General features: G+C 37.0%; 16 protein-coding genes across 16 annotated transcripts in view; 7 read left to right on the top strand and 9 right to left on the bottom strand.

The window, feature by feature from the left end:
• Positions 1 to 41: 41 nt before the first annotated feature.
• SNF2 (SWI/SNF catalytic subunit) lies at positions 42 to 4,538 on the top strand (the record flags this gene model as incomplete). The annotated part of the gene is made up of 1 exon (XM_062950965.1): positions 42 to 4,538. One exon carries the CDS (start codon positions 42 to 44, stop codon positions 4,536 to 4,538), a length of 4,497 nt encoding a protein of 1,498 aa, XP_062808015.1.
• Positions 4,539 to 4,642: 104 nt separating this feature from the next.
• On the bottom strand, positions 4,643 to 5,155 carry PRCAT00001200001 (uncharacterized protein; the record flags this gene model as incomplete). Its single annotated transcript, XM_062950967.1, has 1 exon — positions 4,643 to 5,155. One exon carries the CDS (start codon positions 5,153 to 5,155, stop codon positions 4,643 to 4,645), a length of 513 nt encoding a protein of 170 aa, XP_062808016.1.
• A 142-nt stretch (positions 5,156 to 5,297) lies between these two features.
• Positions 5,298 to 6,380, top strand: PRCAT00001201001 (RNA polymerase specificity factor; the record flags this gene model as incomplete). Its single annotated transcript, XM_062950968.1, has 1 exon — positions 5,298 to 6,380. One exon carries the CDS (start codon positions 5,298 to 5,300, stop codon positions 6,378 to 6,380), a length of 1,083 nt encoding a protein of 360 aa, XP_062808017.1.
• A 163-nt stretch (positions 6,381 to 6,543) lies between these two features.
• Positions 6,544 to 7,713, bottom strand: PRCAT00001202001 (uncharacterized protein; the record flags this gene model as incomplete). Its single annotated transcript, XM_062950969.1, has 1 exon — positions 6,544 to 7,713. One exon carries the CDS (start codon positions 7,711 to 7,713, stop codon positions 6,544 to 6,546), a length of 1,170 nt encoding a protein of 389 aa, XP_062808018.1.
• A 227-nt stretch (positions 7,714 to 7,940) lies between these two features.
• PRCAT00001203001 (cleavage polyadenylation factor subunit) lies at positions 7,941 to 10,124 on the bottom strand (the record flags this gene model as incomplete). The annotated part of the gene is made up of 1 exon (XM_062950970.1): positions 7,941 to 10,124. The coding sequence occupies one exon, from the start codon at positions 10,122 to 10,124 to the stop codon at positions 7,941 to 7,943; it is 2,184 nt and encodes a 727-aa protein (XP_062808019.1).
• Positions 10,125 to 10,361: 237 nt separating this feature from the next.
• On the top strand, positions 10,362 to 11,378 carry SAM37 (SAM complex subunit; the record flags this gene model as incomplete). The annotated part of the gene is made up of 1 exon (XM_062950971.1): positions 10,362 to 11,378. One exon carries the CDS (start codon positions 10,362 to 10,364, stop codon positions 11,376 to 11,378), a length of 1,017 nt encoding a protein of 338 aa, XP_062808020.1.
• Positions 11,379 to 11,916: 538 nt separating this feature from the next.
• On the top strand, positions 11,917 to 13,221 carry PRCAT00001205001 (uncharacterized protein; the record flags this gene model as incomplete). The annotated part of the gene is made up of 1 exon (XM_062950972.1): positions 11,917 to 13,221. One exon carries the CDS (start codon positions 11,917 to 11,919, stop codon positions 13,219 to 13,221), a length of 1,305 nt encoding a protein of 434 aa, XP_062808021.1.
• A 360-nt stretch (positions 13,222 to 13,581) lies between these two features.
• On the top strand, positions 13,582 to 15,129 carry PRCAT00001206001 (Zn(2+) transporter; the record flags this gene model as incomplete). The annotated part of the gene is made up of 1 exon (XM_062950973.1): positions 13,582 to 15,129. The coding sequence occupies one exon, from the start codon at positions 13,582 to 13,584 to the stop codon at positions 15,127 to 15,129; it is 1,548 nt and encodes a 515-aa protein (XP_062808022.1).
• A 307-nt stretch (positions 15,130 to 15,436) lies between these two features.
• PRCAT00001207001 (uncharacterized protein) lies at positions 15,437 to 16,465 on the top strand (the record flags this gene model as incomplete). The annotated part of the gene is made up of 1 exon (XM_062950974.1): positions 15,437 to 16,465. One exon carries the CDS (start codon positions 15,437 to 15,439, stop codon positions 16,463 to 16,465), a length of 1,029 nt encoding a protein of 342 aa, XP_062808023.1.
• A 581-nt stretch (positions 16,466 to 17,046) lies between these two features.
• Positions 17,047 to 18,237, top strand: PRCAT00001208001 (Zn(2+) transporter; the record flags this gene model as incomplete). Its single annotated transcript, XM_062950975.1, has 1 exon — positions 17,047 to 18,237. One exon carries the CDS (start codon positions 17,047 to 17,049, stop codon positions 18,235 to 18,237), a length of 1,191 nt encoding a protein of 396 aa, XP_062808024.1.
• Positions 18,238 to 18,328: 91 nt separating this feature from the next.
• Positions 18,329 to 19,363, bottom strand: PRCAT00001209001 (uncharacterized protein; the record flags this gene model as incomplete). Its single annotated transcript, XM_062950976.1, has 1 exon — positions 18,329 to 19,363. One exon carries the CDS (start codon positions 19,361 to 19,363, stop codon positions 18,329 to 18,331), a length of 1,035 nt encoding a protein of 344 aa, XP_062808025.1.
• A 1,155-nt stretch (positions 19,364 to 20,518) lies between these two features.
• On the bottom strand, positions 20,519 to 22,930 carry PRCAT00001210001 (uncharacterized protein; the record flags this gene model as incomplete). Its single annotated transcript, XM_062950978.1, has 1 exon — positions 20,519 to 22,930. The coding sequence occupies one exon, from the start codon at positions 22,928 to 22,930 to the stop codon at positions 20,519 to 20,521; it is 2,412 nt and encodes an 803-aa protein (XP_062808026.1).
• Positions 22,931 to 23,749: 819 nt separating this feature from the next.
• On the bottom strand, positions 23,750 to 25,015 carry OPI1 (transcriptional regulator; the record flags this gene model as incomplete). Its single annotated transcript, XM_062950979.1, has 1 exon — positions 23,750 to 25,015. The coding sequence occupies one exon, from the start codon at positions 25,013 to 25,015 to the stop codon at positions 23,750 to 23,752; it is 1,266 nt and encodes a 421-aa protein (XP_062808027.1).
• Positions 25,016 to 25,421: 406 nt separating this feature from the next.
• On the bottom strand, positions 25,422 to 26,441 carry PRCAT00001212001 (uncharacterized protein; the record flags this gene model as incomplete). The annotated part of the gene is made up of 1 exon (XM_062950980.1): positions 25,422 to 26,441. The coding sequence occupies one exon, from the start codon at positions 26,439 to 26,441 to the stop codon at positions 25,422 to 25,424; it is 1,020 nt and encodes a 339-aa protein (XP_062808028.1).
• Positions 26,442 to 26,529: 88 nt separating this feature from the next.
• Positions 26,530 to 26,802, bottom strand: PRCAT00001213001 (uncharacterized protein; the record flags this gene model as incomplete). Its single annotated transcript, XM_062950981.1, has 1 exon — positions 26,530 to 26,802. One exon carries the CDS (start codon positions 26,800 to 26,802, stop codon positions 26,530 to 26,532), a length of 273 nt encoding a protein of 90 aa, XP_062808029.1.
• Positions 26,803 to 26,967: 165 nt separating this feature from the next.
• Positions 26,968 to 26,971, bottom strand: part of PRCAT00001214001 (uncharacterized protein) — a gene marked incomplete at both ends in the record, with an annotated part of 5,136 nt that continues 5,132 nt past the window's right edge. The window contains one exon of the mRNA XM_062950982.1: positions 26,968 to 26,971. This exon is cut by the window's right edge and continues 5,132 nt beyond it. Within this exon, the coding sequence (XP_062808030.1) occupies positions 26,968 to 26,971 (4 nt within the window).

Consider the following 26,971-nt stretch of genomic DNA (forward strand, 5'->3'; position numbering starts at 1 on the left):
CAATCAATTAGAGAGAATACGGTAATTTCTTCAAAAGAGCCATGAATCGGCAATTGCTGAGAGAAGAAATTCAGAAAATTCTTCAACGTTGGCACCAACTACGAAATCAGTTTGGTGAACATGCGGTAAATGTTCCTGAGTTTGCACATTTAAGCAAGATAATTAAATTTCTTCAACAGCAAAATCAGCAAGCTCTTCAAAGACAACAGCAGCAACAACGTCAGGGGGGACAATATGGCGCGCAAGAAGCTCAGCAAATCCCTCACAATGGTCAGGTAAGCAATGTTCCTAATCCAGGTATACAACATAACCCAAGCATCAATGGTATGCCTCCCAATAAGAGTGTCAGTCCAAATATGCAAGTGAATATTCCTAAGGGCCAGGGGATCGGTGGTACTCCTCTGAATCAACCTCAAGGGTTTCCAAATAATTCCAATAGTGCCGCGGCACCGCTGTTTCTTAATAATTCACAAGATGGTTCAGCTTTTACTCCTCAACAGTTTCAACTAGTGAAGGCCCAGTATCAAGCACTTAAGTTTTTAGTAAAAAATCCAAATTCCAGTGGACAACCGATACCGCAAAATCTCATAGATTTTATTACAAATGACAGATCTGCTTTTCCCGATGGTTCTTACTTACCCTCTGTTAATGGACAATTTCAACAATTACACGCGTCACCAGATATTGCTCCCAACAAACCAGGTTCTCCAAATTTTCCCATGAATAATCAATCCCCTGCTACTTTTCAATCGATTCCTCAAGGGCCTCCACTCCAAAGTGACCCTTCTTTCATTGCGAAGGGCATAAGACAACAAAAGAACTTAAAGAATGAAAGTCCTAACCTACCATATCGCAACCTGCCGTCTGTGAGGGCTCCTTCAGTCTCAAGTTATCAGGCTAGCAAAGGTAAGGCAAATACATTGGAGCCGGTATATATGACCCCTGAACCCCCTGTGAATATAAAAGACCTAATCCCTAATAAGGAAAAAAATGATAAGGTGATCCTTCCAATTAATAAGCCAAATGTTCAAGTTGATTGTTTCGAGGTACCGAGCATCTCTGATGATGTTGACGTTGCATTTAGTGCATTGTATGCTCCTCAGAGCCGATTTCAATTTCCATTTGTTTTACCAGAAACCTTTCATATGGAAAATATAAGATATAACAGAGAAATAACGATTCTCCTACAGATTGATCAGAGGCTATCATCATTGAAGGAACGATTGGCAGAAATTACGGATGATGAACTGGAGAAGGAGGAACTTAAATCGGAAATCGTTAAATTAGAACTTCTCCCGTTTCAAAAGACATTGAGAGGCAAACTTTTGTCGCATGTTTGGTTTGGCCAATCTTTACTTCCTAACTCACATCCAAATTTCTTAGCAAAGTTCAATAATCTTTCTCTTGATGGAGTCCATGCTACTCGTGAATTATATCGGCATCAATTGGATTCATTAGTTCAGGAACAGAACCAAAAGCACCATAGTTCAATTCGCCAGATTCTATCAAGCTCAGAGAAGCGATCCTTCAAGTTTCAACGGAAGAAGGAAAAGAGTGAGAGGTTCTTTTCTAAGATAGCTAGTTTTCACAACCATGCTGCCAAGGAAGAACAAAGGAAGATTGAAAGAATGGCAAAGCAGCGTTTGCAAGCCTTGAAGCTGAATGACGAGGAGGAGTATTTGAAATTATTAGATCACACGAAAGATACTAGAATTACACATTTGCTTAAACAAACTAATCAGTTTTTGGATTCTTTAGCGAGGGCTGTTCAAAACCAGCAGAAAGAGGGCAGGGTTGAAAAAGACGGTAATCAGCTCGAACCTGTAATTAGTGAAGATGAAAAGAGGGAAAAGCTTGATTATTATCATATCGCTCATAGAATAAAAGAAGAAGTTACGAAGCAACCATCTATTTTAGTTGGAGGCACCCTTAAAGAATATCAAATAAAAGGTTTACAGTGGATGGTGTCATTATTCAACAATCATTTGAACGGTATATTAGCAGACGAAATGGGTCTTGGTAAAACAATTCAAACGATTTCTTTGGTCACGTATCTTATTGAGGCAAAGCATATACCGGGTCCTTTTTTGGTCATAGTACCTCTTTCAACTTTAACTAACTGGAACTTAGAATTTGAAAAATGGGCACCAAGTGTTAAGAAAATTACCTACAAAGGTACACCAAACCAGCGTAAGGTGTTACAATACGACATTAAACAAGGAAACTTTCAAATACTTTTAACTACATTCGAATATGTCATTAAGGACAGAAATCTACTTTCTAAAATCAAGTGGGTCCATATGATAATCGATGAGGGTCACAGAATGAAAAATGCCAATTCAAAGTTGTCAGAGACTTTGACTCATCATTATCATAGCGATTATCGTTTAATTTTGACTGGAACTCCTTTACAAAACAACTTACCAGAGCTTTGGGCTCTTTTGAACTTTGTCTTGCCAAAGATTTTCAACTCTGTTAAATCTTTTGATGAGTGGTTTAATACTCCTTTTGCAAATACTGGAGGACAAGACAAGATTGAGTTGAGTGAAGAAGAGACGCTATTGGTTATTAGGAGATTGCATAAAGTTTTAAGACCATTTTTATTAAGAAGACTTAAAAAAGATGTCGAAAAGGATTTGCCGAGCAAGGTCGAAAAAGTCGTGAAATGCAAAATGTCTGCTTTACAGTCAAAGCTTTATCAACAAATGCTTAAGTATAATGTTTTATTCGCTTCAGATCCTAATAATGAAGATGTTCCGGTGATGATCAAAAATGCAAATAACCAAATCATGCAATTACGTAAAATTTGCAATCATCCTTTTGTTTATGAAGAAGTTGAAAACTTGATCAATCCCACGGTCGAAACAAATGATCAGATATGGAGAGTTGCTGGTAAGTTTGAATTATTAGATAGGGTTTTACCGAAATTTAAAGCAACAGGTCATCGGGTTTTAATCTTTTTTCAGATGACTCAGATTATGGACATAATGGAAGATTTCTTAAGATTGAGAGGGCTTAAGTACATGAGACTAGATGGTGCCACTAAAGCTGATGACAGAACGGGATTATTGAAATTATTCAATGCTGAGAACTCTGAGTATTTTTGTTTTCTATTGTCTACTAGAGCTGGTGGCTTAGGTTTAAATTTGCAAACCGCGGATACCGTCATTATATTTGACACTGATTGGAATCCACATCAGGATTTACAAGCACAAGATAGAGCTCATCGAATCGGTCAAAAAAATGAAGTCAGAATTTTGAGGCTCATCACAGAGGACTCTGTTGAGGAAATGATTTTGGAAAGAGCTTATGCTAAACTAGAGATCGACGGAAAAGTCATTCAGGCAGGTAAGTTCGATAACAAATCTACAGCGGAGGAGCAAGAGGCTCTCTTGAGAGCATTAATTGAAAAGGAGGATGAAAGGAAACAGAAAGGAGGCTACGAAAATGATGATGATTTGGATGATGACGAGCTTAATCAAGTTATTGCAAGAAACGACGGTGAAATAGAGATTTTCAGGAATCTAGATGAAGCCAGAGCAAAGGAGACTAGGGATGCATCATACCCCACAAGATTATTTCTGGAGCAAGAACTTCCCTCTATATACAAGAGAAATCCTGATGACTTTTTGAAAAGGGATGAAATTCTTCAAGAGTATGGTAGAGGGTCGAGGGAGAGAAAAGTAGCAATGTATGATGACAACTTGACGGAAGAGCAATGGTTAAAAAAAATTGATGGAATGCTCTCTGACGATAGCGATGATGACAGCTCAAGACAGAAACGTTCTAGAGGTCTGCGTGGTAAAAAGGCGAAAATCTCTGAGTATAATAGTGATGACGAAAGTACTACTCAAACTGAGCCTGGCTCCAGAAATTCTTCTAAGAGGAAACTAATGGGAGATGATTATCAGTCTGATTCGAGTTCATCTAAGAAACAGAAATCTACAACTCCTGCAATAAGGAACAGATCTCAAGGACGTTCAAGGGCATCTAAACCCTTTAACAGAACGACGCCTTCTGTTGACCCATTGACTTCAGGTGAACGGTCGAGTCTACAGGATATTGCAGAAGCAATATATGAATCAGTGATGACTTATCATGATGAGGATGGTCGCTCATTGAGTGATATATTCCTAGTGAAGCCTTCCAAGAAGCTTTATCCCGATTATTATGTTTTGATAAAGCATCCAATTGCGCTAGACGTTGTAAAGAAGAGGATTAATACTAATTGCTATGTTCATGCGAAAGAACTCTTGGAAGACTTCCATTTGATGTTTAGTAACGCTAAGGTCTATAATGAAGAAGGATCGATCGTATATCAAGATGCTGTGACTCTTGAAAATTTGGTAAAAGAAAAATTTCAAGAATTGTCTAGTTTGGATCGGGAACAAGTTGAAGAAGCTCTTGATTTCACTGAGTTTGATGAAAAACTAGGGCTTAATCCTGTGGTGTCTAATAATGCCATCAAGCAGCCACTCCGGACGCAGACGGAAGATATCGATTTAAGCGATTCTAAAAGTCCACTGGTTGGAATCTAAGAACTGTCGATTAAACACTTTGTATCCATATAAATACTGAAGCCCTCACAAGCGAGTGATTGGCGTATTTAGTTAGAGAGTTATTTAAATTAATTTAATGTATATTATTGAATCGTGGGTGTATATCTAGGAAGCTCTTCGTCAACATTTTGATTATTTATTGAATCGTGGAGTACTTCATCGAACTTTTGAATGAAATTGAATATTCCAGAATCATTGAATTTTATCTGGCCCTTGAACCATTGATCCTTTGGTGACATATTACTGGGACCTCCAGCAGAACTGAAAAACACAAATTCCCAATAATTTGCCCCGAGCAAGGGCGACTTGAGTTCGTGAGAAAATCGCAACGAAGAAGCGTCTTTTAAGATAATCTGAAAATTGTTTATATCGCCTTGTGAGCCAGTCATATATATGAGCCTTTTGTTTGTCAAAAATAAAGTGCCATTTTTTGCTGTTATGTTTACTTGACCAATTTTACAGTCCATCAGGCTAAGGCATAAAGATTGTCTTGCAGTAGGAGAAGAAAATATTACTCTTTCCGATTGATCGAGAAATACAAATGGAATGTTACTGGCAAGGTTGCTTTTCTCTGCTTCAACTTGATTTATAGACATGACTTCCCTTTCTCTTCTAAGTACATTTTAAGAAATGATACTTATCACCATTACATATATATCTATCACGTGATTTATAATCATGAGCATAACTTTCTGATCTCTTTAATGTTAGATAAATCAAGTTGATGATCAATAGTATATGACTAAGGCGCTGTTCATCAAGCCAGCGTTGGCTGAGCATTTCAAAAAGATGGGAATACCCAAATTTCAATACGGACACAAGCATGTCATTCGTCCAGCCATTTGTCATGAAATTTTGAAGAAACTCGAACTAAAATCGAAGTATTCAAATTCCAAACGATTGGATATCATTGATGTGTTTCCAGGATACGGCTTATTTTCATCGATTTTGAACCAAGAACTTAAACCAAACAAGCATATAATCGTAGAAGATTCGAAAGAGAATGTTGAAATATGGAAAGATAGGATCGAGTATTTGCAAAAAGAAACAGGGAATGAAGAAAATTTTATACTTTTCCCTAAAAACGGCTTCAAGTGGGAAACTTTCGATGAAATTCTTCAAAAAAAGATTATTGAGCCAAAATATGAATCCAGAGAAAAAGTTCATGACGAGTTACTCATAGTGGGGAATCTCACGACACAGAAGTTTGGTGAATCTCTATTAGCACAATGGATAATGTGCTCTGTATATCAAAATTGGTTACAAAAGTACGGAAGAGTACGAATGATATGTTTCATACCCGACGTTACTGCCCAAAAATTTTGGTCGGGGGCCCACTTCAACAAGAGAAATAAATCTGCTATTAAGAGAGAACTATTCACTGACTCTCATTTAATCGCAGTCTCTGAAGTTTCCGATAATCTGGTTCCAAATGGAAATGACTATGATCCTAACCTTATCATGAAGGATCAGCCATATTTGATACCCTTGAAATCCATCCTTCCTGTTGGAGCTAGCTTAGCAGTTGTTGAAATCGTTCCTACGAATAGACCTGATTTGGATTTTGATATGCTTGAATACATTCTTCAAATTTTAATGTACAGATCCACTGGTAAGCTTTCGGATGCATTATCACAGTTAGCTCCTGGCGCTGATATAGATTTGATTCCAAAAATTCCCAAAGAAATTTTAAATAAATGCCCAAGAGATCTTCTGACTGAAGAATTCTTATTGGTTTACGACGTGTTTAATAATTGGGCCTTCAAACCTTCATTCACAGATACTATAGGTATATTTCAGGAAGATACAAGAACATTTTAAAGAGCACCTGCATTATACATTATACTTTCTTCAATTGTTCTCTATCCACCATGTTGTCTATTAAAAGCAAGGAAAACAAATAGCTAGTTATAGAAAATGTATTTATTAATATTATTGATCTCCAGATCCATTCAAAAGCACATGAACACATACTCAGGTATCTTCAATCTTTCTCTGAACACATTCTTTCAAAATGTGTTTTGTACATCATCAACTTTGAGTCATCAACCCTCTTCATTGGATCCAAGCTATTTATGACGAGACTTGGATTTTCAGATCGTGAATCATCTTTCTTAGGGTTAAAGCTTGATAAGTTGGAATATATGCTAGATTTATCTGTCCCTTGATCTGGGGATGGCGAAGGTGAAAATGAAGCAATAAGTATTTTCTCCTTCCTTTCAGCTTCCTTTCTTTTAAATTCTATGCCAAGTAAGGAAGTGAATAGTAAATAAATGATAAGCTGAAAAAGCAAAATGGAAATAGAACGGTGGCTCGTTCTATTGGCGTATCTTAAATCGATAAGTACAGTTACAATTAAATTGCAGATAGTGAAAGTGATCATAGCACACCCAAGAAAGATGGAAGCTATGGCCGTCAAATAAAGAGAGAGCATAGTATGGCATCCACAAAGGACAAAAAGTGCCACTGTAAGGCTCAAAAGAACAGTAGCGCAGAGGATGCCAAAGTTACCAAACCTTATGAACAAAAGAAGTTGCAGAATCTTGTCTACGTCATAGTCCGAAAAAGCATTTTCATTCTGAAGAGACGTGAAGATTCGCTGTCTAATAAAATTTTTAACTTTTGTTCTAAGTTCCAACTCCTTTGTATCTGAGAAGGTAAGTGGAAATGGTTTTTGCTTTAAGGTTTTAGTCCACATAGTGGTGATAGATGTTTCGGGAACTAGTATTCTTCCTTCCTTGAAATTAAATTGTCTTTCTTGTAGCTTAAAAGATATTGAAAAAGGACTCCAGTATAAGGATGGTTGAATGATTATCTCAGTTTCATTCTCAAGTCTAAAAGAGCTATAGTCGTCTCGTAGATTTTTATTTAATAAATGGTTCACAAATGCAATATCGGAGTGTCTTGTTTGGTTTCCAAGAGAAATGGAAGGGTTACTGATAGCATTTAAATCTATCTGGCTCAACTTAACAAATGGGAACGTATATGATAGGCTCAGACAGTACAAGAAGTTCACCAAAGTGAACTTCAAACAAAACAACACTGGAACGATGACTAAAAGTGTTTTACGCTGCCAAAGTACTATTTTATTCGAATAATACTTAGAACATCCATTGAAAGCTCCTTGTTCTGTCTTCTTGATAAAACCAAACATTTCAGTAAGTTCTTTGAAATTAATATAAATTATTTTGTGTTTGTTTGCAAAATTCCTTCAAGCTGGAGCAAGGTGTACAAATTCGCAGCCAATTTTTTGATTTCAACATTTAGTACTACAACCACAATACAGCTCTATATTGTGATTTTCAATAAAAGTTGTGTATTCATACATAAGAGCTACTTTAAATTACGTAGGAATATAAATCTGGTAATGACTATCGAACCTTAATCCACAGTAGTATTCGGAAGATTTGTAAATAGTTCTATTAACTTACCTGCATCGAAAACATGATCTGAAGATGTACCAAAATACGAAGCATTAGGTAAGACCCTAAGAAGGTTGTATATGTTGCTGCCAACGAAGCCATGTTGAGTAGTCTGGGTTCCGGGAATAGGAGGTAGGCTGAAATTATTGTTATTAGTCTGAGTGCTACCTGAAGACTCAAATGCTACATTTTCCGAGTTCTGAACTTTTCTTCTCTTGGGCACTGGCTCATCGTCCGAAATCTCACTTTCAGTTGAGGCTAACTCTAAACGCTTGATCAAATTCATGTTGTCAATACGATATCTATCACTAAATAGGTCTATTGGATCGTCCTCTGGAAATAGTTGCTGATATCTATTAGCAAAGCTATTAGCAACATCCAAAGAAAGATAGCAAAAGGCATATGAAATGTATGCCTTGTATAACTTTCTTAAATAGACTTTCTTACTATTGATTTCATGCTGCTTCAATTGCTTATAAAATGAGTTCAAATCAGGAGATGCAATTTGTTCCTTTAGTTGAGTCACATCTTTCGAGATATTCGCATCTGCGGTTTGAATTAATTTTCTTGCATTATCGACATCATTGGCATTGATTAAATAAGTCAAATAAGACATCAAAAATTCTCCGTTTGTCCCGAAATACTTCAACGCTAACTCAAAGATTTTGAGTGCGGATTTTTTATTATCACTATAATGTTCTCTCAATGCACTTTGCACATATATTTCATGTCCAATTGGCTTAAAATGTTCACGAGCCTGTTTGAAAATTCCTCTAGCCTCTTTCATTCCCTGGGATCTCTTGGAAGCCATCATTAATTTTGAATAAACCAATGTAATGGACCTAATGGTTACCTTCTCTTCCTCATATAATGAGATTAACGTTTTGGCATCATCTTCCGAGAATTGGAAAACTGGCTCATTAGATTCTATTTCAGCATCTTGGTCCTCATCATCATCATCATCATCAGCATCTTGATCATCTCCGGTTCCATTGCTAATTACCTTTTTTGTTTTACCCTCAAGTTCTTTGATTTGCTCATTGCATAGATCGTAATCTTTCACTAGGACACGTGCGAGCGTCTCATAGGCTTCCTTAGACTTTTCAAAGTCGTTGTCTTTTTCGTAAAGCTCAGCTAACTGAAATGTTAATAGTAAGCTTTTTGGATTTATTGTAAGGCTATCCGTGAGTAAACTCGTGCATTTATTAAGATTCGCATCTTCATTATCTAACAACCAAAAGTTGCTAAACTTAAACCATACTTCGGGCACAAAAACTAGAGACATAGTTGATTGTCTGTATACATATTCTAGTCTTTGTTTTAGCAAAGACTCATCTTTGATCTGTAAACTGTTTCTTCGCTCGAGGTCCAACCACTGATGCCATAATGTTAATTGGTTTTGAGTTAAGGTATTTTCAATCCCGTGAGGTACGATTGTCCTAATCAATTGACTTTTTGTCACATTATGCCATTCAGTATTCCATGATCTGGCAAGCATAAACTCTGCAGACTTTTCCGAAATAAATTTGCTAGCAGTTGAAGAATTAACTTCATTCTCCCATTTAGTATATTGAGACCACAGCGATTCGATATTCTCGGTAGGTATCACTAAATATCTCTTGTATACTTTTCTAATCAAGTCAATTTTTTGCTGTTGTTCCCAGGTCGCCGCAGGAGTCCACGATTTCAAGAAATCTAAATAATCTTTCCAAAGAGGACTGCTCGTAATGTCTATTCCAACTTTGCTTACGGCAAATTCGAAAGCTTGAATAACGATTCCTCTAGCCATTTCACCACCCGTAATCACATCGTTTACACGACGAACATATGAAACATACAAGCGATAAAGTTCCACACTTTGGGTAATCAGAAAACATTTTTGAAATAAAGATTCAACCTTCTTAAATTCACCTCTATTTAGCTCATAGTTGATATAATTACACCACTGCTGGCCATCAAACTTAAAGATGGTCAAGTATTTCGTGAAAATATTTCTTACCTGCTCTTCTTTATCTTTTACAAGAGCAAGTTTTATCAATTTACTCCACTTGTCGTAATTCAACTCATCAGCTTCTAAATCATCTTCTAACAGACCAATCACATCAAGAGTTAACCTTTTCTTTTTCTCAGATTGTATAAACATGATTATCGAATAATTATTAGATGATACCGAATAAAATTCACGTATCTGGTCACTAGGAATACAACTTGGCTTAAGTATAGTTCATATCTCAATGCTTAAAGTCAAATTTTGTCTTTCATAATAATGCGACATATTCAAATGTCGCGAGAAAAGAATTAGACTTTCCTTCATCTGCAACGAGGGCGAAATCTTCGATGAACAATATCATACTTTGTCATACACAAATGATATCTAAAAATGTACCAACTACATGTTTGGGGCAATAATCGAAAACTATCTGTAATATCGCCGGAATGTCTTGCTAGTAGTTGGCTTTTGACGATGTTATCGACTGTGAAGCTGATTGAATTTGAAATAGTGACGTCGTCAAATACAAACATCTCAGATATCGGGAAATTACCGGTGTTGCTTGTAAATAAGGAAAAATATAATGGATTCGCAGAAATCACCTCTTGGGTAGTAGAAGAAATGGGAAGTTCGGGGAGTGACGAGTTTACGATCATCAAAAACGACACGAAGAGATTGATAGACAAGAGTCTTGTGTCCTTAATTGAAAACCATCTTGAGCGAATTCATCTTTACAATTTGTATATATGTACAGAGAATTATGAAAATTTTACTCGAAAACTATTTCAAAATTTCTTTCCCTTCCCCATGATGTATAACCAGCCGCTTAAGTTTTATCATAATGCCCAATTGCAAGTTCAATTATCGGGATTGTCGGCGGGCACTAGCGGGTTCTTCAGCCTAAGCAATGCGGACATAATCCAATCCGAATATTTAGATCAGGAAATCTATGAAAGTGATGAGGATAAGACGGTGGCACTCAGCGCTTTGCATGAGAAACACATATTAGCGAAGTCGAGGCAAAAGGCAAAACTACGAGAGAGTAGAAGCCACTTGAAATGCTTGAACCTTATAGAACGGTCTATTGGATTGCTATTGCAATTGTCTAAGCAAGAAAATGAGGAATCTCAACATGGGTATATTTTTGAAAGCGGAAAATTACAGCCATCTGAAATTTTACTATATGCCTACTTATATTGTTTAACGTTTGAAAACTTACCTGACAGATTCATTTCCAAGTACATTGAAATTCAATTTCCTGAGTTTTCCAAATTCGGGACAAAAATAATAGCAAGGTTGAACAAATTGCTCTACGAGAAATCTATCTTAATAAGGGATCCTTGTGAACAAGAAATTCCAAATTTGTGGAACGAAGTTCAGTACCAATGCGGCTACATCAAATATTAGTAACATGTATTTAAGAATGGTAGACTTAGAATAATTTACCCGGATAATAAAAAAAGACTATAAATTCATTTGAAAGTCATCTTGGTATTACGCTCAGAATTGATATTTCATTGACTTCCAGAAATAGGATAATCTAATAAACAACACTGCAAATTTTGAACATGTAGGGGATTTCAGGTACACTGGAATCATTAGGTTTGATACTAGAAACTCTTAACATTTGGCATACTCAGCATAGTTTCATTTAATACTATTACCTTACCGTGTATTTAATGATGGAATTTCTTGCCATAGAACACTGAATTATCAGAAGAAAACTTCAAAAGTCTTGATTAACCTGACGGCTAGGGTAATCAGTTTACGACTTTATGGTTCTCTTACATTTTCGTAGCATTCTCCATTTTAAGCCCATCAAGATATTCGTATTTTTCTCTATGCCGGTTATGTCGGTTTGAGATACTAGGAAAATTTAAGGACGCGGATTTAAATATACATTGATCTTTCTAATTTTTCATTAGTTTTTTTACTCCTAGTCATCATGAAGGTTGCAAATTTAGTATCGGCAGCATTTATATTAGCCAATGTAAATGCAGTAGTGGTGGACGCTAAGCAGACTGACTCTCCTCTATTAGAAAAGAGATATAAGGATAAAATTATAAACAAGGATTATAAGAAGTTGATGGAGGAGAAAAATGGTAATGTTGAAGAGGAAGAGTTGCCGCAAGCTTGGGTTAGAGTTTATTCGTCGACTATCACAGAGATTGTTACACCCACGGTAATTGCTAGCGTTACGTTTAGTGCCAAACCACCGGCTCAAACCAACGGATTGGAGCCATGGGTCTCCTTAGATAAGCAAGGTGCACCTAAAACTATATTGCCAAAGATGAAGGGAGGCCATATCAAGAACGCTTCACCGACTTACGGTACGTGGTTTGCTACGGCGACCACAGTGACCTATAATAAAGAGCAATTGAAAGCACATAACATGAAGGATTCCTTTACTGAGAGGAAAATGATTCCTGAAAACCCAGAAGATCATGAACTTGACCCATTAATCAGATGTACTCCAGAGGGTTATTCGAAAAAGGGATTGGCAAAGGATGTACTGACCGAGCCGTTTTGTTTTCCCAGAGACAACGTACAATGGAAAAAAGATAAGACCTATTTCGTTACTTGGTACTCAAAATTCTTCGAGAAAGATGTTAAAAACGTGAAGCTTAATTTATTTTATGTTAAAGAAGGTATAAAGCAGAAGGGTACCAAGAGGGATTTATCTGACCTTGGTAAGAGGTCCGTAGTGGTAGAGAAGGGCGGTAAAGTACTGAATAAACCATTTTTCAGTAGTGGCTGGATAGACAAGGAGAAAGGATATTTTCCTATTACAGTTGATGAAGAATGGATAGGAGAGAATGAGTTTTATCGCAAAGTATTATTATCTATTGAACCAGATAATGTTGTAAATGAGGAAGAAAGCTACTTGAAGTCATACGTGGTTGTTGAAATTCAGAAGGGAGCCAGGGTTTCAAAAGAGCATCTTCAAGACTTAAAGAAGTTGGAGGAAAAGTGGAGAAACCAGCACTTAGATTATGATATTGAAGAAGGCATTGATTACGAAAAATATATAGTCATGTTAACAATGCCCCTGCTTGTTGTAGTTGCGGGTTTGGGAATGTATTTGTTTGTGCATTTCAACAAAAGATATATTGACTTGAGTCATTTAAAGAAAAGAAAGTTTGCAGGAAAGAACACCACACATGCTCGTATTCCATTTAGAAGAAAGAAGGTAAATGACACTCAATTGCCTCAGTATAATTTAACAAATAATGAAATTAAAAATGACTGAAGCCACTTAATTCAGAAAACTGCAAGATTTAAAGGATAGAGTATTTTGGCCATTAAATATGTATAAACTGTGATTAAATATAAATAATACGGCTTTACAAAATTTACTTTCTTCTGTAGAAGTATCTAGATATATATCTTTGCGACACTTTGTCATAACCACTACCGTAAAAACACATCATGTGAGGGAATATTTATTCTTACAAAAATAATTAAAGGTTATTATCTGGTCTCGATTGACAGCTCTTCAAAGACTAACATCTGTGTGTACTAGATATTCTATTGACATACTGGTGCCTATTTGTTTTGTCTGATTTAATCTTCCGTTGATACTTGGTTCTCGAGGCGTTCTTATCTTGCTATGAAGGAACTATTTACTGTCTGGGATCAAGGATGGATGTTGACCACATTATCTTCCTGTTTGTGTGTCTTTGGATGCTTTGTGATTTTCATTGATGACATATACTATGCTGTATTTCCCAAGTCAATTACTGGTAAATATAAATTTGAAATCAAAGAGAACTATACCTTTTTATGTGGATCCTTGGCGTTTAGCTCCGGGTGTCTTTTATTCACATCTTTATTCAGGCTCCTTCCTGAAGCTATTCAGTATCTTTTGAATTCAGCCAAGGAGAGCGGGGATGTGAGCCCACATATGGAGAGAAAGTTGAATTTTATTTTGGTGGCTTCATATATAGGCGGCATGCTTCTTACAATTTTATCTAATACGATTCTCCATTTGATTACGAGCGAATCGGTTGTCCATTGCAGCCATAGTTCGCATGAACACAGCCAAGAACCTGAAAGTGGAGACTCTAATAGTCTGAGTCATCACAATTGCTCCCAGATTCATCACCACAGTGACGACGAAACTGACAATCACTCATATAACGGTACCCACGGCCATTCAAATGAATATTCGCATGCAAGGGGCCATTCCGAGGGACATGAGCATAGACACCAAGATTATTTCGATGGAAGCTTTGCTAACGAGCAGCACCGAACTGCACTTGAAACTATTCCATCCAACGCAAGTCTCACCGAACACGCTCCCTTGACTGAAAGTCATAGACCATCTAAAATAAAGCGAAGTTCGTCGTTACTTCATTTTCTTTCTCATGATAAAGAGAACAAGGAAATGTTAGGAGAATGTAGAGGGTATTCTTCCGCAGAACTCTGCTTATACCATAACCAGATGCATAACAACGAGTCTACACCTCCTAAGAATCTTCACTTTTGTGAACTTCCTACATTGACGAGTAATGCTTCAAATGAAATGGGTGACTATGGAAGTACTAGTGATAATGACGACATTCGAAAGCCGTCAAGTCTTCAAACAGCAGATGTTCATGATGAATTGTCCGAAGGAGAAACGAAGCATCATCATCACGTAACTTCTCCATTCGGAAGGTTATTTTTGATTGGGATACAAACCTCTTTGGCAATCACTTTGCATAAGCTTCCAGAAGGTTTTATAACGTACATAACATCAGAGACTAATCCAAAGTTGGGAATGTCAATATTTCTCAGTCTTTTATTACATAACCTAACTGAAGGGTTTTCGATGTGCTTACCCTTATATTATCTGTTTGCTTCAACGTCACGTCGCTTTGCAAAATTACGAGCTATAACAATAAGCGCTTTTTTGGGTGGATTATCGCAACCTCTTGGTGCATTTTTTGGCTATATATTTATGCATACTTATGCCCCTGGAGGAAACATTGATTTATCAAAATTGAATCTTGTGTTTGGGTCAACATTGGCTGTCACCGGAGGATTCTTGACAGTAATTGGTCTTTCCATGTATGGCTCAGCAGTTTCCTTTGGAGGATCCTTAAACTTTGTAATGATTTGGTGTATCGTCGGTATTTCAACAATTGCTCTTTCATTCATGATTACTAGTGGTTAATAGATAGCATACCCCCCACTGCTTCTTCACTTTTGCAACCTTTAGAACCAAATACATGTCACTTTTATGTACAGGAAGAAAGCACCGCGAGATGAAATTTACGCTTTAGATATCGGCTCTGTAAGAGTGGTCACGCAAGAGCATGTGTTCGGAAACTAACTTGTAGAGGATATGACAAGTATTTGCTAGCTTCTTTTCAGTATTCAACTATTCATGTCAAAGAATAATAAATATCGTCTAGTTATTTAATAGATTAAGTCTTTATTTTTGAAAGAATAAACTACGTCCGAGTTTCCATTACAAGAGTATGATGACACATGAGGTAGCAATACCTATTCATGGACAGTCAAGCTTAGATTCGAAAACAATGTCGGCTCTGAAAAGCAATGCTGGCGAGTCTTTAAAAGTTTCAAATGATGATAGAAGGCTACCGAATGGTCAAAAGGTAGACTTTGGCGGGAAAAGTTCCAGAAAAACAAAGAAAACGCATCTGAGTAAAAAATCTCAGAAGGATAAGGATTTCGAAAAGAAAACAATCAAGAACAATAAAGCTAGTTCTGACTGTGAATCTTCCGATGAAAAGAAGGCTTCCAAGAAGTCTAACAAGAGAGCTTCAGGACAGCATCTGAGTAATGAAAAAATTGATGGGTCATCTGGGCTGAAAGAGGCGGGCAGGAATAAGAAAAAATTACAACAGCCTTCTCTTCCTAACGGCGATAAACCGAACTTTCATGGAGAAGCTCCTAAAGCAAATGTTGATGGAAATAATTCTTTGGAACAATCCTTGCCTAACGGAGAAAAGCCAAATTTTAATAGGGATGCTAATCGTAATAAGAAGCTGTCGAAAACAAATGGAAAGTCTTCTGCTTTAGAAGACACTTATGCGGGATCATCATTTCATTCTTCGCCGGCTGCTTTGAACTTACCGAAACCTACATTTAAGGCTTCACCAAAGCAGCTGACTTTGCAACCTGAAATTGGCCCTTCAAATGGTCAGCTTCGTGGCCCTCCTCAGCATTCTGCTGTATCACCATTCGTAGTGCCTGCCACAGTTCCTCATTCAGCTCCTCTTATAGATGGTACAAATGGTTATCCACTTTATCAACCATTTCCAAATCATTCCCCTGGTTATAATTACTCCTATCCAACAAATGGAGGATATATCGGGCAGCCTATTGGAATTCATCCAATGATGAGTAATCCATATCAGCAAGCATGCCCAATGCCGCAATCCCTTTTACATCCTACGCAACATCCTATTACTTATGGCTCGGAGGTAAATGGAGGTGCGCAGAAAATAAGTTTTAATGACTTATTAAAATTATCGAAAGATTAATGTTATTGTTATGAGAGCATTCGTAATGTGTATTTATCATCTTGTATGTGATATTTTTTTTTTTTACAAGGGTTTTGGTTTCATATTTGGGATTTGTTCGTTACGGTATTGGTAGCATATTCCACAAATAATTTTTGTACAATAGTGTTTTGGAATTTATGCTGTTATATGTTATCGTTGCTTTCATTATTTGCCTTTTTTTTTGCCGATATGTTTGGTTTTTCGATTGCAATTATATATTTGACCGATGAGACGCTAAGAGTATATCTGGTGATAAACATTTTTTTAGGTTTAGTTTTTTTTTTTTTTTTTTGTGATGGTACTTGACTTTTACCTTTACTCAGATATAAGCAGCTGTACTGGTAGGTGTGGAGCTCTTCTCTGTAAATATTTTTTGTCTACATGAAATGCTATTGTCTTCATAATCCACACATGGTACATGGTATGGCGTGTATTTTCTCTTTATAGAGTCGTGCGTGTGCGGTTAAGTAGCACCCGTCTTGTGTCATTTTGTTCCTCGTTTACAATAAAATCTTTTAATCATGTAAGCAAAAGAACATTCACAACACCAACCAAGCAAAATGAAGGGTAAAGAAGTGAGAATCATAACTTTGCTTGTATTGGACGTTTTGTTCTTCCTTGTTGAAGCAATTATTGGCTACTCTGTCCATTCGCTAGCATTAATTGCGGATTCATTTCATATGTTAAATGATATTATATCGTTGATTATTGCTCTTTTAGCAGTCAGAGTCAAGAACAGTAAACCAGCTGATGGTAAATATACATATGGATGGCAGAGAGCTGAAATTTTGGGTGCTTTGATGAACGCGGTTTTCTTGCTTGCATTATGCTTCACAATTTTGATTGAAGCTATTCAACGATTTTTTGAAGTTCAAGAAATCTCCCAGCCCAAGTTGATCTTAGTTGTTGGATGTGCCGGCTTAGTCAGTAATTTTATTGGCTTAGCTTTGTTCCATGAACATGGACATTCGCACTCTCACGGTGGTGGAAATACAGACTTGGAGCAGGATGGTGAACATGGACATAGTCACGGTTCAAACGGACATCTGATTCCTCATTCCGAGTCTAACACAGATGTATCCACTTACATGCCAGATAATGTTGTTCGCCGGTACAGTGAGAGTAGCCCTTTGATACGCCAGAATAAGGAGACGAAAAAGAAGCGTTCATTGAATCTTGAAGGTGTTTTCTTGCATGTTTTAGGGGATGCCTTGGGGAATGTTGGAGTCATTATCACTGCACTTTTTATATGGAAAACTAATTATTCTTGGAGGTATTACACGGATCCTTTTATATCTTTGGTCATTACAACAATTATTTTCTCCTCAGCTTTGCCGTTGTGCAGAAAATCCTCAAAGATTTTATTACAGGCTACGCCACCTAGCGTGAACTCTAACGAAGTCGTTAAAGAAATATTGAAACTACCAACTGTGAAATCTGTCCATGACTTTCATGTTTGGAATTTGAACGAAGATATCCTTATAGCTTCGTTACACTTAGAGCTTCAAGAAAAGGCTGGTGGTAACTCAGATGATCAGCTGATTGACAAAAAAGCTTTCGTGGAAGCCGTTTCTCAAGTGAGGGAAATATTGCATGATTTTGACATTCATAGTGCAACAATCCAGCCTGAGTTTAGCAGTAATGTTAGAGGCGTGTTACAAAAGAAAGGAAGCGCTTATGGACTGACAACTAAATTCAATTGCCTTTACGATGGTGTCTCAAATTGTGATAATGTTCAATGTCTGAAATAAACTATGCTGAATTTAGGTTTAATTAGATTATCTACACCTGTGACACTCGGACGCTGGTAAATTAGAATTAGCCATTTGCATAATGAAATATTTATCTATGAGACAAAGAGGGAACCAAACGAGTAGAACTTCTTCTCTCCACGTTATTTCTCAATTTATAATTTTTTAATCTAGCAATGTACCTTTCTTTCTTAGGTTTGGATATCACATCCGGCATTTTGAATATGTTTAAATCGTCACTAGAATCATTTGAAGAGTCTTCTGCGATATTCTCCTCTTCTTCATTTATATCCTCGATATCTACAACATTATTTTCCAAGACCGAATCGTTGGACCTCAAGGTCGACTCTAGTCCAGTATGGTCGCTAGAAAAGATTGATACTTCATCTTGTTGATAGTTTGAAGATGCACGAGATGATTTATAAGATGCGGCGCTTGAAGTAGACACGAATGTTCCTGACAAAGGGACATCAACAATAGGATCGGGAACTTGAGCAGAAAGAAAAGTAGTCAATTTTGTATAAAACCGTATGAAGACCTGCTCACTTTCTACTGTAAATAAGCTTTTAGATAAGACGTCGGAAATTGATGCCAATAGACTTTCTCCGAACACATTATATTTTTTCTGTTCAAAATCCCATATCCTTGAGTTTCTTTTGCCCCACGTAGTCAAAAGTGACATTGGAACGACTTTGTTGACACTGTAAAAGTATATAACAGCAGTCAAAAGTTGAATAATAGCAGTGACTTGGTAATCAACACTAATATTCTCTAGCATTTCAGGCATCGAATAAGAAGCTTGCGAATACTGAATTTGCTCTCGTTCCATAATATGAGAACAAAGTCGAAGATGAAAAGCTTGCAAATTGTGGACATGGTACTCAGTCACAGGTACATCGAAATAGTCTCCAAGTGCATTGGCTATTCTTTGCCCTTCATAGGTATCATCCTCTTTTACAGAAGGGTCATAATTGTTAGCGCGTTTTCCTATGTGTTTCACTAACCCTAATAAATCCCATATCCTTTTCAATTCCTCTATTTCTCTTCCCATTAGCAGGAGGTCTTTCCGTGCAGCCTGCGACACATTTGTACTAGTTCTATAAATGGACGACGCTGAAACAGACATCGATCTATGAATATTATTGTTACCCAGGTGGTCTTATGTTATCTCTAATTATTAAGCTTCCTTGGATATGTAACTGGCTCCAGTCCTGTTCACGTTCTCCCAAAAGCTGTCAAGATAATATTTCGAATTTAACAAATGTCAATTAGTTGCTCCCCTCTTTAAAAAAAAGTAGAGGAAATGTCAAACGTTTATAAGGAATGTTGTTGCGCAGCATTTCCCTCACAATCCTGCCTTTCCCTGTATCTGTGCTGATATTGAGGTGGTGTCAATGCACGTATCAATCCTCATAGAAGCTCACTGCTCTCAGCAAGTGCATCTTGTCACTGCAGCTTATAAAGAATAGACCTGTACTTCATAGCTCAATTGGGGTGTCTATTATTCCTTGCATAATAGATATTAAGATCAAATTTACAATTTCAACCTTTACTATTAAATTTGTTCAAAAATATCACCCCAACAATAGGATTTTAAAATATTTCCCGATATAGAAGTTTTGTTCTTAAGATGAATGCTACTTTTAGTGAATTTAAAAATGCGGACAACGTACGCCCCCGAAGGAGGTGGTCGCAACTACAATTTAGTGAGTGTCAACCCCAAGCTACAGGCAGGAACTATTGTTTAATAGTCCCAATCTTGAAGAAGGAAGCGGCAGATAGAGACGGTAGGATGTAACCAAGTGAGAAAACCCCGGACCAAAGCTGAGGCTATTTCTAAGAAAACTCCTTAATCGCGCTCGAAATCGTACCGCGGTAGCAACCTGGAGTTAGGTAGTAAATTACAGTTAAGACTGGTGAAAAAAGTTGGATGACTTGTTCGCCCGATATGCGACTGTGAAGGACTTTAGTTTCAATTCTTTCGAACTAATGCCAAGAGAGAATTTTATGGTGAGAATATTACTAATCTATTGTCCTAGTTTGTCCAAAATTGGCACTGTACATTGTTAGATCTAAAACAAGCTAAGTGGTATATACTATTAACATATGAAATAAGCAGAGTTTGGTCTTAGATAAGAAGTCCATTGATGGGTATTAATTTGATGTAGCATTTGCGCCCACAATCCTTCAACAATGCACTTCATCGTCATGACGTCTTTAGAATCGCACTTATTATGTAATCTGGATTGCAAAAGTTTCGTAATTCATCAACCGAGGTTATTCAAGCAACCTTAGTGAAAAGCACCTTGTGTGCTGATGATTTTATTGCGTACTTTCCCTTCTTTGCGTCCCGTTGTGACCTGCTATCAACCAGAGACTTCCTTCTAGACAAGAAGGAGAATCCTGAGATTAAGGACCTTCCACTCAGTACTGATGCGACGGATGTCACATCACTTACTGATTGTGAAGCCAAAGACGATCTCGATGGCTTTTTCAGTGAATGAGATGTCCTTGTAGCGGCTTTTGAGGAAGATGAGGAAGAGGATGACGAGAACAAGGAAGAGAAACTGAATCTTCTCTTTATTGGTTCCCTGACGCTTGTCGACAGTTCTGCGACAGATGGTGGGTAACCCTTCTTTGATGAACTAGTGGTTGTTCTGAAAAGAAACGACTTCCTACTCTTTGGCATTTGGTCGATATTTTTTCTCCCATTTGTAGGCGTGTATGAATTGAACGAATTGAGTAAATCGAAACATCCATCGTCGCTAGAGTTGTAAGCCAATGAAGTAATGCTTTCCTTAGAAGGACACTTCGAGGTCTCTGCTACAGCTGCAGGTATAGTGGGAGGTTTGGCAAGCACATTTTCTGGGAGATTATAGCCGTAACTTTCCATTTCTTTTTTCAACACAAAACTGCTTCTCATGAAGCCTAAGGATGCTCTTTGACCCATTTGAGAATTCGTCGATAACAAAGAAGTGTATGACCTAGATGAAGAAAGTCTTGACATAGGTGCTTCACCCAAAGGTCTCATGTAGCTTATTTCACTAGATTGAGAAAGTTGTTTAGCACGATGAACTGGTAATTTACCACCAAGCGTTGGAGACAGTGCTGAAGATACCTCATTGCCTGAGCTAATGGAGGATCTATAATCACTATTATGCAATGACAAGGTGGAGACGCCAGAACTCATTTCATCTGCATCACTAGAGGACTTCTCTTCTGTCTCTGTAAGACTATTGTCTTCATCACTTTCATATCTGGATGAAGCTGAATCATCCTCAGTTTCGGCAATGGGATCTAATCCCTTCAAACCAAAGCTTGTCGCTTCAAACACGGGTGCTCTACTTTGTCTTTTTGTTGAGGCCAAATCATTGTCACTATTCTTAAATTCATTTTCCAAGTATTCTGACCGTGCATTTGAAGAGAATGATATTTCTTCATTATCTGCGTTCTTGAAATCGTTTTTCTCAAGATTTTGTAGATTATTCTCTTCAAGATCAGAATCCTCTGTGAACACTCCTGGGAATGAATATTTTTTCATTGACTTTCTGCGGGGATCGAAACCGAAACCTTTTTCCTTGTCATCATCAAATTCGTCATCTGAAGTATCGATAATCAACCTGGATGGCTTATCAAACTTCTTTTTCCTAACACCAATTGGGGAGTTGATATGAGATTCACCCTCATCATGCAATGATATTTGAGAAAGGCTAGAATTTCTCTTGTGTGAACGGGGTGTAAGTACTGGTTCAACATCATTCACAGGCACAGAAGGTGTTCTGCTTCTCAGCCTCTCTGGAATTACTTGATCATCGTCACTAGGAGGAGAAATGCTTCTTCTCAGCTTTCTGGGATCGAACTTAGCATCTTTGCTTATTACGGATGGCAGATTTTCTAACGCATCTGCGCCAATAGGGCTATGAACTTTCTGGAAACCAGTCGATTTAGGAACCTTTACAGAAATTGGTTCTGGATTTGGGACATCGAATTGTACACTTCTTCTAAAGCCACGATATTTCTCGTTCTGTGACAATTGAAACTGAATGACATTTGAATTTTCTATTGAGCTTAACTGCCCGCATTTAGGCTCATGAACAACCACAGATTGTTCAACTTCTGGCACCTCTTGGACCTCTTGGTTTACCTTTGGTATTCCAATGTTCAATGGCTTAATTTCGTCAAGGGGCCCTTCCTGAGCTTCGTGAGATTCAACCTTACTGAATGTAGAATTAGCGTCACTTGATTCATCATCCGTGTCATATTTCAACATCGTATTAGCGATAAAAAGATAAAGTTTTATCCAGGAGTTTTCCAATTCGAGGTTAAATTTAGCATTACCAAGCCATTGCTTGAACGTTTGTACCAAAGCATTTCCCATCGGCTCAAGATAGCGAACTGCGTTGCTTACAAATTGAAGGTGGCTCTGAAAAAACTGAGATAAAAATTCATTCAATGATTTTGGATCGTGCAAATAAATTACTGAGTAACTTAACAAGTCCCCGAACAAAGAAGACTCTTCAATGACATTTTCTTCTTGTAAAAAATCTTTGACTTGTGGGTTTGCTGCCATCAAATTGGAATATAACCTTGTGATAAAGTCATCCTTATGGTACCTATTGTTGCTTTGGATTTCAATCCAGGAGTTTCTAATGCGACTTAACTCGCTTCCAGTCAACTTAATGAGATCAGTCATCTTTGAAGAAATGTATTTGCCAATAGCAAGATTCTTTCAAACGAACACTGAAAATTCTCTGTATTCAATAAAAAGGAGATTGAGCTTCAGGAAACAAGATTTTGAAACCTGAAGAAGAATTCAAATTCTTTTATATTTTGGAACTACCCCTACTGGCAAACTATCAATTTCCATGCTCCTGTCAGTAATAATTCTTGCCCACAAATTCCCTGTAAGAGAAATGAGAGTGATAATCTCCATCTTCAAATTACTTAATTCGGTAATTAATATGTTCATATCGCTGTCAATTTTATGTGAAATTGTCCCTCCTAACTGCCTATATCATAATATCTTCATATAGGTGCTAATCAAGTTTCCGAATAAGGAAATTTTAATTTATCGTAGCAGATATTTCCTATTTTGGAAGTGATATATACTTTGTTACTGCTTAAAGTAAAACGGTGACACATGATTAGTCCACAACAAAATACTTAATAGACTCGCTGCTTAAGGGGCTGTAATATTTAGGGTTTCGTATTACTCCAATTTTCGGCAAGTAGCATATGTTATGCTTAACTACAATACTGTCATAGAATAAGAATTGCTCAATAAATTATGTGCTGAGAAAGATCCTGTGTGCGGCGCGATGTAATATAGTCTGTTATCAATGAGCATCGAAAAGAAAAAGCCTGCCAATAACTAAAGAGCATCTGTAGAGATCTGAAATGTAGCGTATTTTTTGATATTCAAATCAGTATTAAGTACATTGCTTATATTCTACTCTTATGGAATACATAGTCAGTACATTGAGACTTACTTGGATGTTTATTCATTCATTATCTACTGACATTGCTTATCGTCGGCGACTTGATTTGGAGAAAACTCCCTGTCTGAAGTTTGTAGCTTATGGTCCTCTGTCGCAGAAGATGGTTCCCATTCTGATCCTGCGACCCATACCTCCGCTCTCTCTAACTGATCATTAAACACAGTGGTAAGTCTTCCAATCATATCTAGAGACTCTTTGGCGAGAACAATAATTTTATCATTAGTTTGCTGGCAAGGCGTCTCAGAGTGAGCCGAATTTTGTTGTATCGCTCTCGGAAGTTTCAATATTATGTCTCGTATCGTTGATTTGAATTCGGTGTTTTCAGCACTATCTTCACTATTGGAGGTTGGTGACGTTTGTTCTGGGCTTAATGAGGATGGTCTGAAGTTTGAAATAAGTCGTATTATCTTTTTCACTGTTGTGACGATCTCTGTCTCTGTCTCACGAGTTGCGTCATTAGATAATTTGGGCTCCACATACAGATTGCGTTCTTGGCTCAGAGGTTGTTGGGAAGACTCCAAAACTCCACGACCGTCTTGCAGTTGGTGCGACTTCCTTTGTTTTACCTCCTTTTCCTTCTCTATTACTTTTTGCTGTAAAACACTAACTTTGCTATTAATATTATCGTTAGCTAACCTTAATATCTGCAAACAAAATTGAAGACGTCTTTTTCTCTCAACAGAATGATCTTTAAGCTTTGATTGTGGTATCTTTTCATTAAAGGAACTTAATCTTCTTTTCTTGTTTTTAAAATCCTTAGACGAAGTACCAGCTTGTGAAGCAACCTCTTCCTTCCTCAACTGCCTAGCGATGTGTCTGTTGTTGAGATTAAGTTCAATTTTGCTTACAACAGGAAATGCAACATTCTCCACAATTTCGGCTGCGTAATTGAAGGGGGCATAATTACGTTTCGAATTTTCGTAGTATTTCACAGCATTTGTCACCAAAGGATGTTTGGTGACTTTATTAACCTTTGACACCAACGGGTGCTGAGTTGAAGGATTTGTTGTCATTGAGTTTTGATTGTCAACAACAAAACCACAAGCACTAGAATTTATCATATCGCCGCTTGGAGGCGTACATGTTCGACTTGTGAGCAGTGTCAACACTTCAGCCGCTGAAACTAAATCTTCATCATTTTTCGGGCTAATATTGGTAGTTTCCGTCTTGTCAACGCTTTCATAAGGCGGTGGAGGTGAAACAGTGCGCTCAGAGTTCTTGGGTCTCCTTGAGTCAGACGAGCACTTACGCTTGAAATTATTAGCGTCAAGCTCCGTCATTCGCGGACCTAAAGATTTCCTTTATGTTCTCCTTAAATATTTTATTGACTATAACTGCTCTCCTTTTTAAAATAAGATCTTACATCCATCTAAAATTTGGAGGGCATCATTCTTCGCGCATGTGAAAAATACATATTGGCCGTGTCAAATGTTACATCATCTGATCTAATAGCTCGAACTGTATTATCAATTAGAGGAAAAGATATACAGTCAGGCATCGTTAAGATTGCTAAGATTGCTAAGCTTGCTCTGGCTACAAATTAGTTTGATTAACTTCTTAAAAATATCATATCTTATAAAAAGCGTAATGCTGCAAATACTATCAGCAGCTGAAGAAATAGTCATCGATTGGTCTCTTCATAGGGACTGAAATACGAATCGTATTAATTGACTTCTTTTGATAGATTCAAACCTCTACTTTTTGTTCAGGCTGGTTATTCACAAAGCTCATCGATCCATATTTCTTCTCTTCTTCTTCAAGCTTTCTGAGAGATATCCAACCACGACCAGGTACAAATAATCGTTTAAACGGTTTATTATTACAGTCTGATTTGACTAAATCTCTATATCTGATTTGAGGATTTTCTGAAATGCTACAGTCTGCTTGATTTTGATCCACTGGTTTTAGGATCTGGGAGCCATCTTTTGTTTCCTCCTTTTTTATGCAGCCCAAATAAGAATTAACCGAGCTGTTTAAATTCTCTTTAACATATGACTTCCAAGCTTGTCTTCCTATTGTAGTAGAGATGTCAAACGATGATTTTGCATTATTTTTCTGCTTAAGTTTGCAATTTTTTTTGTAAGACTGTGTGATCTCATTTTTGGAGTTGATCCAATTCTCTGTTTCTCTATTTTCGTTAAAAAATCTTGAATCAACCGACTTGGACACTTGGGGAAGTCTCAGAGAAAGTTCTTGTTGATTTCGGTCTATTGGAAAGTTGTACTCAAGGGCATCTTGTGTACCTGATGATCCCGAAAATATTCCTATAGGTGCCAAAGGAACTAGAGTGAAATTATGTTGCATGTCTTCAAAAGCATTTTTTACACTTAAAATAGAGTCATTCAATATCCCTAATTCTTCACATACATAATCTTTTGCTGAAGAATTTTCGACATCTATATTCTCTTCGTGTTTTTGAATGAAGGATGTTGCTGCATCACAAACTTGCTTCTGTTTCTCAACCAATGTCATCACCATATTAAATAATTTATCAGTGGTCGTACTAAGGACTTCAATCCTACAGGAAGCATTCGCAAGTATCCTTTGATTTCTAGCAACAAAAAGAATGTGCAAAGCAATCATTAGTGCCATTAATAAAGACAAAAGTAGCATACTGAACTTTCCTAATAAATTGCCTGAGCTCGAAGGAGATGCAGTCTTACTTGCTTTATATAGGCATGATTGAATGTTCAAGATCAATGACATATCGTTTGAGCTATTGCTTAGTGACGAGAGGCATCTAGTGAGGATGAAAGTTAGTAATTGAATCTCTATTTCGTTTCAAAAAAGAGGCTTACCTTTCAAAATTTGTATATGATTCTGTACTTAATACCCTTTTAGATTGCTTCACAAGCTCTGGTCGATATCTTCTGAAACACTCAATTCCATCAGTCGTATCAAAACACTGTGGAAGTTTTTCATAGACAGGCAATTTGTTTAAAGGTATCCATTCTTCTTTGAGAAATGGAGCAGGAAAAACATATATGTAAAGAAACCATATTAAAATGGCAACAACCACATAAATCCTGACATTATGAGTATATAATCTTAAGTCCCAAAAGCTCATTTTTTGGATTGAATCTTTTTATCTAGGAAGCTATTATCATTCACTTTCAATAATAAACGCTGAAGTACAATATATATATATTTTCGCAGCCACAAATTAAAATTATACCAAATGTCAAAATATTATATATATACAAGGATATATTATTATACAAGCTAAATATACTTAA

Source organism: Priceomyces carsonii (genome assembly GCF_900007245.1).
Source record: "Priceomyces carsonii strain CBS4050 genome assembly, scaffold: Debaryomyces_carsonii_scaffold_1, whole genome shotgun sequence".
Classification (NCBI taxonomy): domain Eukaryota; kingdom Fungi; phylum Ascomycota; class Pichiomycetes; order Serinales; family Debaryomycetaceae; genus Priceomyces; species Priceomyces carsonii.